This window comes from Puma concolor, chromosome A1 (genome assembly GCF_028749965.1).
Source record: "Puma concolor isolate L17-30 chromosome A1, mPumCon1.1.hap2, whole genome shotgun sequence".
NCBI lineage: Eukaryota > Metazoa > Chordata > Mammalia > Carnivora > Felidae > Puma > Puma concolor.
This window is the reverse complement of record NC_141667.1, coordinates 146,552,096-146,570,765: the sequence shown is the minus strand read 5'-3', so window position 1 is coordinate 146,570,765 and position 18,670 is coordinate 146,552,096. Positions and strand designations below refer to the sequence as shown.

Sequence of the window (18,670 nt, the reverse complement as noted above, 5' to 3'; positions counted from 1 at the left end):
TATTTTTCTCAGACATCTCACAACTTTAATTATAGGTGAGCAAAGTTTAGGTGAAGCCCAGTAGACCACCTCTATTATTGTGCTGAGAAGCATTTACATCTTTCCTGCCTTGTTTGAAGCCTGGTGTAATTCAAGAGTCACTAGCTGTCAGTCATTGTTGTCTTTGTTACCCAGGCGAAAAGGGCTCTTTTTCAATGTGCCAGACCCATTGAATTGTTTTGATTTCTGTGTGCTAACTAAACGGGGAAGATTGCCAGTTCGTCCCACCGCAAATATATTCTATTTCCTGTCATTAATATATCTTAGTGTGATGGTTATAAGTTTTTTAAGATGGAAAAATATACGGGGGCGCCTGGATGGCTCATTTGGTTGAGCACCCGAACTCTTGATTTTGGCTCAGGTCATTATTCCAGGGTCATGGGACTGAGCCCTGTGTTGGGCTCCATACTGAGCACGGAGCCTGCTTAAGATTCTCTCTGTCCCTCTGCCCTGTCCCCTGTGCGCCCCCCCCAATTAAAAAAAAAAGATTGAAAACTATACATAAAATTCACCATTTTAAGCATACAGTTTTGTGGCATTATGTCCATTCACATTGTTGTAGAATGGACACCACCATCCATCCCTGGAACTTCTTCATCTTTAGGAATTGAAACTTTGTACACGTTAAACTCTAACTCCTCATTCTCCTCTTTTCCCAGCCACTGACAACCACCATTCTGTTTTTTGTCTCTGAATTTGACTACTCTAAGAACCTCATGAAAGAGGAATCATGTAATATTTGTCCTTTTGGACTGGCTTATTTCACTAGTATAATGTCTTCAAGGTTCACCTGTGTTGTAGCCTGTGTCAAAATTTCCTTATTTTTTAAAACTAGATAATCCATTATACTTCTTTTACTTCTTTTTCTACCCAGTGGAATCATGTGACTGGATCATGTGACAATTCTGTGTTTCATGTTTTTGAAGATTTGCTGTACCATTTTCCACGGTAGCTGTACCATTTTACATTCCCATCAGCAGTGCACAAGAGTTCTAATTTGTCTACATCCTTGCTGATGCTTGTTATTTTCTGTTTTTTCATTACATTTATCCATACAGCTATGAAGTGGTATCTCCTTGTGGTTTTGTTTTACATTTGTGTAATGACAGCGATGTTAAGCATGTTTATCATGTGCTCACTGACTATTTATATATCTTTGGAGAAATGTATATCAAGTCCTTTTCCCATTTTTTAACCTGGTTGGTTGTTTTCTTGTTGTTGAGTTTGAGGAGTTCTTTACGTATTCCGGATATCAGTCCCTTATCAGATACATAATTTGCACATATTATCTCCCAATCCATGCACAGCCTTTTCACCCAAACTGCAGTATCTTTTTTCAAAGGGATAATGTCCTTTGATGCACAAACGCTATAAATTTGGTAAGGTCCAACTTATCTTTTATTTGGTCTCCTGTGCTTTTAGTGTCATATCCAGAAAATGATTTGTAATGACTTCATAATAGTTCATTGTATAATGTATCATAATTTATCTACCACAGCCTACTACTGTGGACTTTTGTTTTGAATAAGGTTTTATTTTATTTTATTTTTTTTAAGATTAAATAAGGAAATACTGTATAAAGTCTGACACATAATACAGATAAGTAATAAATAACAACAAAGTTAGTACTAACAATTATTTTTCTTATTACTAGTACTTGCTACTTCCTACCATTGGTTGGAAGATTATATAGCTAAAGAACTGTAGAATATTCCAGAGATTGTTCTGAGATATTTTTTTGCATTTCCGCAGAATGAATTGTCTTTTTGTAGGCTTTGTTTTAGAATGAACTTCTTTCTTATTACAGAATACAGAGTCCTCCAAAATTATTCCAGAGAGCAGTTTTGTAAGACTTTTTAGGAGAAAGTTAGTTATAAAACTTGCCCCAGCTTTTAATTTTTTTGTTTTTTTTTATTTTTTATTTTTTTAAAGAATGTCCTAATCTTTAAAATATAAAATTCACATGCTATAAAACTCACCCATTGAAAGTGTACAGTTCAACACAATTTATAGTATTCACAGTTGTGTGTATGACTGGCACCATAATCTAAATTTGGAACATTTCCATCAAACCAGATGAAACCTAGTACCCGTTGACAGTTCCTTCCCACTCCCTTCTACCCCCCCAGTCCCTGGCAACCACTAATCCATTTTCTGTGTCTACAAGTTTGTCATTTCTAGATTTCTCATTTAATGAAATCGTGAAATATGTAGTCTTTTGTGACTGGCTTTTTTCACTTACCATGATGCTTTAAGATTCACTGTTATAGCATGTGTTAGTACTGCATTCCTTTTAATGGCCAAATAATGCCCCATTGTATTGCCATACCACCTTTGTTTGTTTATCTCTTTATCAGGTGATGGGTGTCTGGGTTGTTTCCACTTTGACTACTATGAATAATGCTATGAACATGCATGTACAAATTTTTGCATGGCCATTTGTTTTCATTTCTCTTGGCATATATCTAGATGTGGAATTGCTAGGTCATATGATAACTCTATTTTTAATTGTTTGGAGAACTGCCAGAGTGTTTTCCAAATTTTCTGTTCCATTTTACATTCTCATCAGAAGTGTACGAATGGTTCCAATTTTTCCATATCTTCATTAACTAATTCTTGTTATTGTCCCTTTTTGATTGTGGCCATCTTGGTGGATGTCCAGTGCATCTATTGTGATTTTGATTTGTATTTTCCTAATGACAAATGATGTTGAGCATCTTTTCATGTGATTACTATTTGCATATCTTCTTCGAAAAAAAGTCTTTTAAAATTGTTTGCCCATTTGTAAGTTGGGTTGTGTTTTTATCACTGAGTTGTAAGAGTCCTTTGTATATTCTGAATGCAAGTGCCGTATCAGATATATGATTTGCAGATAATTGCTTCTCTTCTGGTTGTTGTCATTTTCCTGCTGATACCGTTTGTAGCTCAAAGATGTTTAATTTCGATGTCCAGGGGCGCCTGGGTGGCGCAGTCGGTTAAGCGTCCGACTTCAGCCAGGTCACGATCTCGCGGTCCGTGAGTTCGAGCCCCGCGTCAGGCTCTGGGCTGATGGCTCAGAGCCTGGAGCCTGTTTCCGATTCTGTGTCTCCCTCTCTCTCTGCCCCTCCCCCGTTCATGCTCTGTCTCTCTCTGTCCCAAAAAAAATAAATAAACGTTAAAAAAAAAAAAAAATTAATTTCGATGTCCAGTTTACCTATTTTCTTTGCTTGTGCTTTTGGTGTTACATTTATTTATTTATTTATTTATTTATTTATTTATTTTATTTTTTTAAAGTTTTTTTTTTTTCAACATTTATTTATTTTTGGGACAGAGAGAGACAGAGCATGAACGGGGAAGGGGCAGAGAGAGAGGGAGACACAGAATCGGAAACAGGCTCCAGGCTCTGAGCCATCAGCCCAGAGCCTGACGCGGGGCTCGAACTCACGGACCGCGAGATCGTGACCTGGCTGAAGTCGGACGCTTAACCGACTGCGCCACCCAGGCGCCCCTTGGTGTTACGTTTAAGAAAGATTTGTCTAATCCAAGATCATGAAGATTAATACCTGGGTTTTCTTCCAAGAGTTCTGTAGTTTTAGTTTTTACATTTAGGTCTCTGATCCATTTTGAGTTAGTTTTATATATGACATGAGGTAGGGATCTAACTTCATTCTTTTTGCACGTGGCTATCTGGTTTTCTCAGTATCATTTGTTGAAAAGACTGTTCTTGGGGCGCCTGGGTGGCGCAGTCGGTTAAGCGTCCGACTTCAGCCAGGTCGCGATCTCGCGGTCCGTGAGTTCGAGCCCCGCGTCAGGCTCTGGGCTGATGGCTCAGAGCCTGGAGCCTGTTTCTGATTCTGTGTCTCCCTCTCTCTCTGCCCCTCCCCCGTTCATGCTCTGTCTCTCTCTGTCCCAAAAATAAATAAACGTTGAAAAAAAAAATTAAAAAAAAAAAAAAAAAGACTGTTCTTTACTCATTGAATTGTCTTGGTCTCTGACTCCAACTCCCCCTGCCCCCCACCCTGGCCAATTTGGCCTTGTTCTTGAGTTCTCAGACCTTTTAGCAGCCATATGTTATATGTTATTTAAATTCTCAGCTATATGTTATTTAAATTAAAAAAACAAAACAAAACAAAGAACTAGGATCTTTGCCACCAAAACTGGGTAATGTCTTACTATAGTGGAAGGGAAGTTTCAGAGTGTCAATTAACAGCTGCCATTTATTGAGCACTTTCCTTGTGCTAAGTGGTTTTCATACATTTTTATACGTTGTGAGGGAAGATGCCAGAGGGTTTTTGGGCAAGAACTAATACTCCTCCCTCCTTGTTTGGGATTTAAGTGTTGCACCATCCCAATGGCTCATTCTTCATGCACTCAGGCTAACGTAAGGCCTGCTCACATACACCAAGTCTCCAGCCAGACTTCCTACTTGGGAGAGGCCTGGCAGAAAAACCACACTCCCTGAATTATCTTTGCTGGGATCTTTTCTTTTTCATGGTTTCTAAATGTTGGGCTGCTCTGAGGCTTAGTCTTCCAACCTCCCTTACTTTTAAAATTATTTCTTTATTATTTTTTTATTTTTGAGAGAGAGACAGAGCGCAAGTTGGGAAGGGGGAGAGAGAGAGAGATACAGAGACAGACACATAGAATCTGAAGCAGGCTCCAGGCTCTGAGCTGTCAGCACAGAGCCCTATGCGGGGTTCAAACCCACAAACTGTGATGTCATGACCTGAGCCGAAGCTTAACCCACTGAGCCACCCAGGTGCCCCAATACCTCTCTTGCCTTTAATGAACAGTGAACTAATTGTGATTCCTTATATATGCTCCTTGTTTTCCTGATCCCCAGTGTTTGTCCATTTTTTTTTTCTGCTTTAAATGTCTTGCAACTTCACATTCTCTATTCTCTGAATTTCTAAATTTTACTTACTAAGTTTTTTTGTAGATACCTGTCTCTTTTTTTTTGAAGATGATGATCTTGCTACTGAAAATCATTGTTCCCCTTCACCTCTTGTAGCTTGTTGTGTGTACTGTTCTTATGTCAGGAAATGATCTCTAACTTTTATTATAAAGACGTCTACTTCTTTTGGGGAATGTTAAAAAAAAATAAGATACAGAACACTAAATAAAAATTTTAGATGGTTATATTCATTTTATTTCTTGTTTTAAGCTCTCTGAGAAAAAGATCTGTTTCTTGGTAATCTTTGATATTCTAGCATCTAGCAGAGTGAGTGAATGCGTTTTAAGAAAACATTCTCCGAGTGTGTGTAGGAGGGAGGGATGAGGATTATGACATATTTACTGTTTGATTAGAGGCATGTTTTGGTTTTAAAATTGCCATTATGACAAAAGCACAGGAACAGGAAAGGAGCGTTGAGAAAGAGAATGTTTTATTAGTAGGTTACTGAATCTTTAAAATTTAGTTTTGATTAATTCATTAAGAAGTATTTAATAAAAGTTGTTGCCTTTATGCAACTCTAATTATCTTTAGACTGATGTAATCTAGGCGTTGTGACCAACTAAAATGTATCTGTTGACTTCTGTGATGGAGCTACAGTGTTAGGAAATCTGATCAGCCTGAAGCAAGCTCCAGGCTTCTTTTTGAAAGCCATTAAATTAAATTGATTATTAAAGAAAGGGAAATTATCTTATGTCAGCAGAGACTTGATTTGTTTAATCTTAGACTTTGGATGTTTGATTAAAATTTTAAGGCATTCTTTCCAGTATTGATTTTCTCAGATGAGTATTGCTGGCATTTTAAGAAAGGTAATTACGAGTGGCATTCTTAAAGTTTATATGAGGAATTTTTTTCACTGATAAAATAATAAAACATCCTTAAGGTTTAGCTTATGTAATCTGTAATTTGTTTATAAACAAAACATAATGCAAAAAGATAATTTTCCTTTTCTTTTCAAAAAGAAAACTCCTATAAGGTCTTTACACTCATCATTAGAATTCAAGAGCTTATTTCACAGACAATCCCAGACACAGATATTTTAAAATAAGTCATTGTTAATCAATACTTATTATGTGCCAGGCATTGTTTTTAAGAGCTTTATGTGTATTAACTCAATCCTCCCAACAACTCTATGAGGTAGATATTGTTATTCATGCTACAAATGTTGCCTTATTCAGGCTCAGAGAGATTAAGTAACTTGTTCAAAGTCACACAGTTAATAAAGAGCGTGTCCAGGAATAAACCCATGTAGTCTGCCTGCAGACTTCATACTCTTTCCTTCCTTCTTTATTTTTACTTTGTTTAACAAAGTTATACATACACATGGGTTAAAGAATCTAATGGTTCTTCTATAAGGTTTATTATAAAAAGTAATATTCTTTGATTTCCCCCTTCCTACAGGTAAGTACTTTGAGCTGCTTACTCAGTATTTATGTGCATGTCTCTAAATAACACGCTTGTTTTCCTGCCTGATTTTTCAGTTGTCGGCATAATCTATTGACTTATGCTATTGAAAATGCTTATTTAGCTCCCCACCCGTCCTGCCCAGTGTCTGTATCCTTGCCAGTCTTCTCAGTGTTACTTCATAATATTGCTTAGAGCAGTATTCAGTGTTTTCTTTAATTTACTGTGTAAAATGCTTTTCTCACCTGAACCGTGTGGTAAATTGTGCTTGTTTTTTTCTCTCCTGACAGTTCATTTTCCTTGTAAATAAACAAGTGCCTTTTCCTTTGATGGGTTTTTTTACTTACCACTAATTCACGTCTTTGTCAGTTGTGTCAGTCATATGCTTCTATTGGTTTCACGTTCCTGGAGAAATAGCTTCTGGAGCCTTTTGCAAACTAGACCCAGTTTAGACCTGTTGGATGGCAGATGTGTCTGTTATCTTTTGCCTGTTTTTACATTGGGCCTCCTGTTGCTTGATGGCATTGTTTAGTACCTTACCACGGTGAAACATGTCTTCCAGCAGCTTGTTGAGAAAGGCCATACGGAGATTTTTTGAGACCTTGCTTGTCTGCAAAGAGTCTTACTCCTAACTTCACATTGTCTGCCTACAGAATTCTAGGTTGGAAACAACTTTCCCCGGTATTTTGATGGCATCACTCCATTACCTTTTAGTTTCCAGTATTGCTATCAAAAAGCTTAAAGCAATTTTGATTACTTTTTCTTTGTGTATGGTCGATTTTTACTGTCCAGAAAGTATGTACACTCTCGTTTTTCTGCATTTTCTAAAGTGTCACAGACCCTTTGTCTGAGGCTGTTTTTACCAGCTGTGCTGAGTACTTGATGAGCCTTTTATTTTGGAAATTCTTTTTCTCTCTGCTTGAAAAATTTCTCTGTTTTCTCTGTTCTCTTTTTGAATCTGCTTTTATTCAGCATCCCTCTGGACTATTCTGTTTTTCTTATTCTTTCTCTTCTGTTTTCTATCATTTTGTCCTTTGGCTCTATTTTCTGGTTGATTCTTTTTTTTTTCTCAGCTTTATTTTCCAGTCTTTCTCCTGAATTAAAAGATTTATCCTTATATTTTTAATTTCCATGAGCTTCTTCTAAAATTTCTGAATGTTGGCATCTTATAGTATGCTGTTCTTGTTTCACAGGTGCATTTTCTTTATTACTTCTCTTATGTTAATTATAAGTATTTTACAATTTTCTTTGCCCTATGTGGTGTGTTTTCTATGAGTTGCTTTCACTCACTATTTTGTCCTTAGTTTTTATGTTAGAACTGTCTTCCGATGTCCAGTAATGCTTGGTAGACTGATCCTGTCTAAGGGTGGCATACTGAAAGCTATAATTTAGAAGCTCTGAATTCATGATCAGAGGTTGCCCATGTGAGCTGTTCTTGAGTTGATCTGAGTTGGCAGTTTAGTTGGTTTAAAAATGACAGTTGCTGTAACAATTCCCCAAATCTTAGTGGCTTTAACACAATAAAAGTGCATTTTTCACATAAAGTCCAGTATTGGTGAACCTGATCAGCTAGAAACTTCTGTGTTTGTTCTTTGTTTTTGAGGAAGGGCTTATCAAAGGAAGCCGCTTCTAGTTAACATGGGAGATTGTGCAGGAATTTTATGGGTGAAGCTTGGACGGCATATTTTTAACAACCAGCTCACCTGGGAGGAAAAAGTGGTAGCATTTGCTGCGTGGGGTCAGTACTCCCATAAGGGCCACGTTTCAGGCTGTCAACATGGTGTCACATAATGCAGAGTTGGGAAGAGATGGGACAGTTGTGTTTCACTTGTGGCAGCTCTGGCAAACCACTGGCAGCCACATTTCACTGGCCAGAACCAGTTTGTGTGGGTCAACCTTAATTCAAGAGAGTATGAAAATCATTGTTGACTTGTGTGTCTGGGAAGTAAAGGAGCTATATTTTGGTGAACAGGTAACTGTTTCCGCCATTGTTAGAGCTTCCAGTGTCATTCTCTTTAGATTTAGGTAGAGTTTCTGGAGAAGTTTGGGCCAGGCTCCTGCCTGCAGGGTGAAGAAGGCCTGGCCCAGGTATTCTGGGACCTGATTGAAAAAAGGGCTAGCATCAGGTATGTGTACATTTTCCTCAACTCCCTGTTTTCAGTATGATGCCTGTATTTGCTTTTTACTGCTGCTCTAACAAATGACTGCAAACTTAGTGGCTTAAAACAATACAAACTTCTTACCACGCAGTTCGGTGAGCTATAAGTCTGACGTGGGATTTACTGGGCTAAAATCAGGGTATCGTCAGAACTGCATCCCCTTCTGAAGACTAGAGGAGAATCCATTTCTTTGCCTTTCCCAGCCCCCACAGGCTGCCTCTCTTCCTCAGCTCATGACCCTCTTCCTCCATCATCATAGCCAACTGAATAGCATCTGTTTGACCACTCTCTAGTCACATCTCCCTCTGACCACAGCCCAGGAAAACGGTTCTCTGATATTAAGGAGCCATGTGATTAGATTAGGTAATGAGATAATCTGGATATTCTCCCCAACTCAAGGTCTGTACTTTAATCAAACCTGTAAAGTCCTCTTTGTCATGTAAGGGGATAATTCATAGTTTCCAGGGATTAGGAAGTTGTCATCTTTGGTGAGCAATGCATTATTCTGCCTACCATAGTACCACTTGTTCTCCAAAGACCCTTTGCTTTATCTGCTCCTTGAAATAAGTTTACAGACTTTTCTTCAGGATGAAAAAGGGAACTTAGGGTCCTTCTACTTCTTAAGCTCATTATTTTACACTCCTCTTTTCATCTTCCCTTTCAGAAGTACCCAAAAGCACCAATTCTTGAGGCTTTGGCTAATTTTGTGATACATATTGGGTTAGCTCTTGGGTTTCTCTGTAACCAATTTGGGATTAAATTTTCTGAGGTTCACTTAATGCTTGACCACTCATTTAGCCCTTTGCTAAATTTTGTTGCCCTTGCCTTCCTTTCCTATTTTCCTCATCCTTGTGATTTATGCCTTTAAAAAAGGTGTCAGGGGGGCGGGGGGAAGATTTTGATATTGTTTGAGCTGAGATTTGGCAAGGCAACAAAATAGATGTTTTTGTGCATTTAGTCTCTTTTTTTTTTTTTTTTTCCAACGTTTATTTATTTTTGGGACAGAGAGAGACAGAGCATGAACGGGGGAGGGGCAGAGAGAGAGGGAGACACAGAATCGGAAACAGGCTCCAGGCTCTGAGCCATCAGCCCAGAGCCCGACGCGGGGCTCGAACTCACGGACCGCGAGATCGTGACCTGGCTGAAGTCGGACGCTTAACCGACTGCGCCACCCAGGCGCCCCTGCATTTAGTCTCTTAATTAGAACAGAGCTCGTACCTTTAACTACTATACCATCCTGCATTTACTTTATTCCCCCCACCTTTTTTTGAGTATGTAACGTAACCCATGTATCTGACAATATAATTGGATGTGGATCCCATCTTCTACATTAGATATTCATTTATTCAGTGTACTCTTACTGGTGACTCTGTGCCAGCCACTCTTAAGCATTTCAGATTTAAAGAGATTTGTAGGGGTCAGAGTCTAATAGAACTCAGCTGCAAAGGAAATTTGAGCACACCATTAAAAGTATGCTGTAGGGGTCATCTGGGTGGCTCAGTTAAGCGTCGGACTCCGATTTTGGCTCAGGTCATTTTGGCTCAGGTCATGTTCTCATGGTTTGAGAGATCAAGCTGAGGGTTGGGCTCTGCACTGACAGAGTGGAACCTGCTTGGGATTCTCATTCTCATTCTCTCTCTCTCTCAAAATAAATAGGTAAACTTATTAAAAATATATCATAGGAATAGAAACAGTACAAAGGAAGCACTGGGGAATAAGGAACTAATTTTTCTTGGGAAAGTAAGAAAAGACTTCACAGAAGTTATCACATTTGATCTGAGTCTTCAAACGGTGTTGTTAGAGAATGGGAGAGAGTAGGAAAATGGAAGGGAGTGAATGGTGAGAAGTTCAGTGTGGTTGAAGGTGGGTTGTGTAGGGAGGAGAAATAGATGATGAAAGCTCAGAGTAGATCTGGATTCGATTTTGGAAGGCTTTGTGTATGGCGTGGTAGGGAGTTTGGATGTTAGGTCAGATGGAAACTGGGCAACTTTAAGAAAAGGATGGAACAGGGGCGCCTGGGTGGCGCAGTCGGTTAAGCGTCCGACTTCAGCCAGGTCACGATCTCCCGGTCCGTGAGTTCGAGCCCCGCGTTGGGCTCTGGGCTGATGGCTCAGAGCCTGGAGCCTGTTTCTGGTTCTGTGTCTCCCTCTCTCTCTGCCCCTCCCCCATTCATGCTCTGTCTCTCTCTGTCCCAAAAAAATAAATAAACGTTAAAAAAAAAAAGAAAAGGATGGAACAAATACTGTTTATTAGGAAGCAATTCTAGTGGCATATGTGGGGTGGTTTGGAGTGGAGAGACAGGTGGCAGAGCGAATGTTTAAGGTTTTGTTTTTGTTTTTTAATTTTATTTTGAGAGAGAGGGAGAGAGAGAATCCCAAACAGGCTCCACATCATCAGCGCAGAGCCCGACATGGGGCTGGATCTCAGGAAGTGTAAAATCATGATGTGAGCCAAAACGAAGAGTAGGACACTTGACCAATTGAGCCACCCAGGTGCCCCTAGGTGGTTCTTAGAGTATCCTGGGTAAGAAGAATGTGAGTTGAGACAGTATCTTCGAATCCAGGTTTACTGTTGTTTCTGTGGTTGAATTAACAGGATTTGGTGAGTGAAAGACTTGGGAGGTGAAAGAAAAGGAATCATCAAGATTTTTGACTTAAGAGACTAAATGAATGGTAATGTTATTAACTGAAATTAGAAATATAGGAGGGGCGCCTGGGTGGCTCAGTTGGTTAAGCCTGCGACTTCGGCTCAGGTCATGATCTTGTGGTTCATGAGTACGAGCCCCGTGTCGGGCTCTGTGCTGATAGCTCAGAGCCTGGAGCCTGCTTCGGATTTTGTGTCTCCCTCTGTCTCTGCCTCACACTCTGTCTGTCTCTCTCTCTCTCCAAAATAAATAAACATTAAAAAAATTTTAAATAAGTTAATTAAAAAAAGAAATATAGGAATAAAAATGGGTTTTGTTATGAGGTACAGACTTCTAGGTAAAATAAATGCATTGTGAAAAATGATGAGAAAAATGAGATGAAAAATACAGCTGAGGGAATATAGGCAATAACATCGTAAGGATGTTGAATGGTGACAGATGGCGATTGCGCTTAAGTGTGCTGAACATTAAGCAGTGCATAGACCTGTCGAATCACTATGTCCTCCGTCTGAAACTGATATAACAATGTATGTTAGTTATGAAAGTCTTTCACAAGTTTTAGTATCTCTTTATGGAATATAAATGGAGATGTCTGTTTGCAAGCTGGAAACATCTGTCTGTCACCAACTCAGAAAAGAAGATAGGCTTCTTTTAAGCACTGGGGATGTAGGAGAATTAAAGATTAGGGAGATCTCTAAAAAAAAAAAAAAAAAAAAAAAAAATTAAAAAAAGACGTTTGTCAAGCAAAAAAAGAAAGGGGAGATTAACAAGGTTGAAGCTACATGAATAAGTCAGGTCATTCAAGGGACACCGTTTAGCTCTAGATGAAGAGTAGGAGGAGGTGATGGAGATGATAAAGGAAGAGGGTAGTGGTCTTCTACAGTGGTTTTTCTTCCTCCCTCACTCTTTTCGATATTTTTCTGAAATATTGAATAGATGAAACATAAATGTGCCTATTAAATATCCACAGGGTACAAGAAATGCTACTCTAATTGCTGTGTGTTCACTATCCTCTTTCAAGAAAAATTACCAGTATCCTTGAAGTCTTTCTGCACCTCTCCCATTCTATCCTGTTACCCCTGTACTTAGATAACCACCACCTTGAATTTTTAAAATCATTCTCCTATTTTTGTTTTACCACGTTTTTGCCCTCAAATAGTTCACTGGTTAGTTTTACGTGTTTTTGAGCTTTTAAAAAACAGAATCATAGTATTCGTATTCTTCTGTGACTTGAATTTTTTTTTTTTAATTCAACATTTCTAACATCATTACAGGTGTTTGGTCATTCATTTTCATTGCTGTGTAGTATTCCATGCAAGACTAAAACACAGTTTATTTCTACATTTTGCACTGATGGACATTTTACTTTGTAATTGTTTTTGCTATTACAAACAGTGCTGCTGCTCTAAGCATTCTTATAGATGTCTTTTTGAAACTCCTTAGGGTATAACTAGGAGTTGGGTCTGTTCATGTTCAACTTTACGAGGTAGTGCTGGTCTGTTTCCAGAAGTGGTTGTATCAGCTTACAGTTCTTTTAGCAGTATTGGTGCTTTGTTGCTCCGTATTCTTGCCCACACTTCATATTGTTAGACATATTTATATATCTTCCCTGATAGCATGAGTACTTAATGTTGTCATTATAGGTTTAACTATAAGTTTTTTTTTTCCTTTTTCCCCTGTATGAAGTTGAATATCTTTCATAGTTTATTTACCATTTTAGTTTCCTTTTTTTGATGGTTTCCTAAGTCTTCTGTTTTGCTAAGTCATTTTTATGTTGAGATGTTTTTCTTATTGACATCTAAGTGTTTTTTATATATACTGGGTATTATTCCTTTGCCGTTTTTATGTATTGTGGCTATGTTCTTTGTGTTTGTAGCTCTCCTTTCTTTTTCTGGTGTCTTCTGAATATTAGGCATGCTTGCTTTTGATATCAAATATCAAATTTGTCAGTCTTTTTTTTTTTTTTTTTCTTTCTTGTTACCCCCCCCCCCCTTCCCTTCCCCGACCAGTCTTTTTCTTATGGTTAGCCTTAATTTGTGTCTTACTTAAAAGTTCGGCACTATTACAAAGTCATATAGGTATTTTCTGATTACGTCTTCAAAGCTTTTGTAGCTTGAGCATTGCCATTCATTTTTAACCAACCTGGGAGTGATTTTTCTTAGCATAATGTAAGAGGTCAAAGTTTATTATAATAAAACAATGAAAACAACAACTGACTCTGGCACAATTCATGGAAATGTCTTTCTCTGTTGATCTACAGTGCCTACTTCGTTTTAAATTAAATTACCTTATATTTGCGTGGGTGTGTTTAAGGTTCAGTTCCATTAGTCACTTTCCCTATTTCTGTACCAATATCATGTTATCTTAATTACTGTGGCTTTATAATAATTCTTACCTGCTCAGCAGGTCCTCTTAACAAATTATTGTGGTTTTATAATAATTCTTACCTGCTCAGCACGTCCTCTTAACATTCTACTTGAGAGTGTCTTGTCATTCTTGTCTTCTGATCTAATATATATGTTTTGGAATCAGATTCAGGTTTTCAAGTTTCCCTCAGTCTCTCTCTCTCTCTCTCTCTTTCTCTCTCTCTCTCTCTGTCTCTCTCGGGATTTTCATTAGAATTACCTTGACCCTTTGGAGCATTTTGGAGATATAGAACATCTTCTTACTGTTGAATCATTCATTCTGTAATCACTGTACATTTCTCCATTTATTTGGCTCCTTTTTAATTTTTTTCAGTAAAGTTTTATATTTTCTCCATAGTAGTCTTGCATGTTTTGTTTCATTTATTCCTACACACTGCATATTTTTTTGATGGTATTGTATGTGGTATCTTTTTTTTTTTTTTTTTTTAATTTTTTTTTTCAACGTTTATTTATTTTTGGGACAGAGAGAGACAGAGCATGAACGGGGGAGGGGCAGAGAGAGAGGGAGACACAGAATCGGAAACAGGCTCCAGGCTCCGAGCCATCAGCCCAGAGCCCGACGCGGGGCTCGAACTCACGGACCGCGAGATCGTGACCTGGCTGAAGTCGGACGCTTAACCGACTGCGCCACCCAGGCGCCCCTGTGGTATCTTTTTTAATTATACTTTCCAACTGATAGTTGGAGAAATTTAGAATTGCAATAGAATTTTATGTGCTGGCTATGTCTTGTTATATCTATTAGTTTCAACATTTTTGTGTAAGCTGTGTTAGATTTTCTACATGGAAAATCTTGTGGTCTTTGAATGACAGTTTTCTTTCTTTCTTTCAAATTCTTTTATCTTTTATTTTTCTTGTTTTTCTGATACTGATGACAGCTGGTATGGTGCTGAATAGGAAAACCATTGTTAGTTATCTTGCTTCTGATCTTAAAAGAGAGACTCTGTAAACATTTTCTTTGTGACTATGTTTGCAAAAGGTGTTTGATAGGATAGTCTTAATTAGAGGAAGTTCTCTCTTTTTTTTTTTAATTTACTGAGAGTTTTCTTTTTAATTCAAGAGTTGATGTTATTTTATCAGATGCTTTTTCTTCACCCATTGAAATGACCTATTTTTTCTCCCTAAATCTGTTAATATAGAAAATTACATCAATATGTTTTCTAATATTAAATCAACCTTGCATCACCAGGATAAACACGTTTATTTGGGTCATGTTATGTTAGTTTTTTTAAATATTAATTTTTGTATCTCTGGTCTTCAGTGAGATTGGCCTGCAGTGTTCATTTCTCATACATTCCTTGTCTCATTTTGTGTCATGTTAACCTCATAAAAATGAATTGAGGATGTTAATTCTTTGTGCTCTGGAGAGTTGTGTTAAATTGGGATGATCTGTCTCTTGAATCATTGGTCAAACTTGGTGTTAAAGTCATCAGGGCTTGATTTATTTTTGGTAGAGATCTTTTAAATTACTGTTTATTCTCTTTATGATAATAGGATTAATAAAGTTTTTCTATTTCTCCTTTGGAGTGTTTTACTAATTTTTTGAAGGCATTTTTTGCCACTTCATCTTAGATTTTTAAATTTATTGGCTTAAGATCTTCATCATACTAACTTATTATCTATTAAATTTCTGCAGCATCTGTAACTAGGTCTCCCTTTTGGATTATATATTGCTAGTGTATAGAAATACAGCTGATTTTTGAGTGTTAATTTTGTATCTTGAACTTTGGTAGATTTATTAACTTTAGTAGTTTTTTATGGATTCTTTTGAGTTTTGTAGACATATGATAAGTCTATCACAGATGTCATCTGTGAATAGAAATTCTACTTCTTTCCAATTTGAACACCTGTTTGTGATTTTTAAAAAACATTCTTTTGGGGCGCCTGGGTGGCTCGGTCAGTTGAGCATCCGACTTCGGCTCAGGTCACAATCTCGCGGTCCGTGAGTTTGAGCCCCGCGTCGGGCTCCGTGCTGACAGCTCGGAGCCTGGAGCCTGTTTCGGATTCTGTGTCTCCCTCTCTCTCTGCCCCTCCCCTGTTCATGCTCTGTCTCTCTCTGTCTCAAAAATAAATAAACGTTAAAAAAAAAACACACAAAAAAACATTCTTTTAATATTTTTTAAAAAAATTATTTAAGTAATCTCTACACCCAACGTGGGGCTCAAACTCACGACCCCAAGATCAATAGTCACATGGTCTTCTGCCCCCCCGTCGGGCTCTGTGCTGACAGCTCAGAGCCTGGAACCTGCTTCGGATTCTGTCTCCCTCACTCTGCCCCTCCCCTGCTCATGCTCTGTCTCAGAAATGAATAAATGTTAAAAAAGAATTGTAAAAAGTCATATGCTCTTCTTACTGAGCCAGCCAGGCGCCCTAAAACATCCTTTTAGTTATTGATTATATTATCCAATTGCAATGTGGTTAAAGAATACAGTCTTTATAAAACCAATCCTTTGAAACATGATAATCATTCACTTGATTTTCTTTATAGCTTTATTTTTATTACTTATATGCGTGTCACTAAATAAGATATTTTTATTTAGTTTTGCATTTTTTTGGAATTTATATTAGTGGAATGATTACATGTCATTCTGGTATTTGCTTTCTTCCCCCTGCTATAGACTGAATTCTGTCCCCCCACCTCCCAAATTCATATATTGAAGCCCTAACCCCCAATTTGATGGTGTTTGGTATTGGGGCTTTGGGAGATACTTAGGTCTAGATTAAGTCATGAGGTGGGGCCCTCGTGATACTAGTGCGCTTATAAGAAGAGACCCCAGAGAGCTCGTTCCTGTTCTCTTTCCCTATCATGTGAGGCCCCGATGAAAAGAAACTGTCCTCAAGCCAGGAAGAGAGCACTCACCAGAAATCAACTATGCCAGCATTTTTTGTTTGTTTGTTTTAATGCTGGCACTTTGATCTTGAATCACTAGTTTCCACAGTAATGAAAAAATAAATTTCTGTTAAAGCCACCGAGTCTGTGGTATTTTGTTATGGTAACCTGAGCTCAGATAAAGGGAAGGCCCTTTTCCACATTAAGTTTTTGACAATCCTTCATATAATGGGTATAATTTATTTCTTTACATTTTGCTTCTTGGGGCGCCTGGGGGTCTTTGTTGGTTAAGTGCCGACTTCGGCTCAGGTCATGATCTCATGGTTCTTGGGTCTGAGCCCCACGTCAGGCTCTGTGCTGACAGCTCGGAGCCTGGAGCCTGCTTCGGATTCTGTGTCTCCCTCTCTCTCTGCTCCTCGCCTGCTCGCACTCTGCCTTTCTGTCTCTCAAAAATAAATAAACATTAAAAAAAAATTTTTTTTAAATAAAAAAAGAAGTGTTCTTGTTACAGGATTCCATTGTGTGGACGTACCATAATTTATCCATTCTGGAATTGGTGGACATTTGGGTAATTTCAGGGTTTTTTTTGGTCATTACAGTGCTTTGATGAACATCTACCTGTCTTTTGCTACACAGGTTAAGAGTTTATTGTGTATATGTAATTGCCAACACTGCTTTGTTTTTGATCTTCAAAAACAATGATTTCATATGGTTTAGTATAGTATCTAGGAGTGGAAATGCTGGACTATAAAACTGTTTTCTCAAGTGATTATGCCATTTACCCTCCCACTTGGTGTGATGAGTTTCTTTGGTCCCACATTTGGTACTGACAGACTTTTATGCTTGGCTACTGTGGTGCATGTGGAGTTATTTCCTTGTACTTTAATTTGTATTTCACTTTGTTACATTTTAACTTCTTTTCATTTATTTATGGACCATCATATTTCCTTTCCTGTGAAGTTCCTATTTGTGATTTTCCCCCGTTTTCTATTGCAGTGTTTGAGAGCTGGCTCTTTTTTACTGGGATGTGAATTGCTTGGTGAATTTAAAATCTTTTGAGCCAAATCTTGGTTTTAGGCTGTGCTTACATGACTAATATGGATGAATTCATCTCAGTTTGCATTTAAACAATTGGAAGCTCTAAACTACCGTGTTTTTCTTCCAATAAAATATAGATCAGGTACATGAATTATTTATAATTTTCCCTCTCTGTTTCAGTTTACTCATTTGTAAAACAATGGGCTTTGACTGGTTAATACCTAGTATCCCTTTTACTAGTGTCTTTAATTCATCTAATATTTTTCTTCTTGGTTTTTGAAACTTAGAAATGTTAGTTTTATTATAGTACCAAACTGTAAAATGTTGGTTTTGTTTTGTTTTTTCCTTTTTGTTTTTCATCAGAAAATGGTGGATTTTGTTTCTGTGAGATGTGATGTTAGCTCTCCAAGGACCGCTCCTTAAGTTAATGTCCCTGAGAGATACTACTGCCTTTTACTTTTTTTTTTAATTCTTAAAATGCTGTTAAACCTAGAAATTTAATCCTAACATGTATGAATTATTCTTTCTCAGAGTGAAGATACACAACAGCAAATCATCAGGGAGACATTCCATTTGGTATCTAAGAGAGATGAAAATGTTTGTAATTTCCTAGAAGGAGGATTGTAAGTAAAGCATTTCATGAACATTTCTAATCTTTGGCTATATGATTAAAATATATGCTGTTTAATTGGTTAATGGTAAAAATTTCCTACTTTTTATGAATTGGATTAGGAGATTACCACCTATGTTAGCTGTAAATCTAACTTGGAATTTTTTGAAGATATGCAGTCTTTGTTGTTTTTTTAAAAATTTTTGTGGAGTCATTTTATATAAAGGTCATGGCAACAATTCACATGTTGCAGGGACATGTAAAATTATAAACTAAGTTTCCCTTTCCTGACTTTAGTCTTTCTCGATTTCTTGTGTATCCTTCTAGAAAATTAAGTTTTTTATGACTAACATATAAAAGTAAAATCTTATGGGATGCGTGGGTGGCTCAGTTGGTTAAGCATCCAGCTTCTGCTCAGGTCATGATCTTGTGGTCCGTGAATTCGAGCCCACTTTGGGCTCTGTGCTGACAGCTCAGAGCCTGGAGCCTGCTTTAGATTCTGTGTCTCCCTCTCTCTCTGCCCCTCCCCTGCTCGCACTCTGTCTCTCTCTCTCAAAAATAAAGAAACATTAAAAAACAAACAAAAAAAAAAC

General features: G+C 37.7%; 1 protein-coding gene across 6 annotated transcripts in view; it reads left to right on the top strand.

Moving 5' to 3' along the window:
• AP3S1 (adaptor related protein complex 3 subunit sigma 1) overlaps positions 1-18,670 on the top strand; it is a 75,199-nt gene that overhangs the window by 8,040 nt on the left and 48,489 nt on the right. For all 6 annotated transcript variants that reach the window (XR_015250728.1, XM_025923411.2, XM_025923409.2 and 3 more), the window contains exon 2: positions 17,999-18,090. Coding sequence is in view for 5 of the 6 variants with exons in the window: in XM_025923411.2 (XP_025779196.1) it covers positions 17,999-18,090 (92 nt within the window). In the remaining variant the exon portion in view is untranslated. The remainder of the gene's footprint in view (positions 1-17,998; positions 18,091-18,670) is intronic.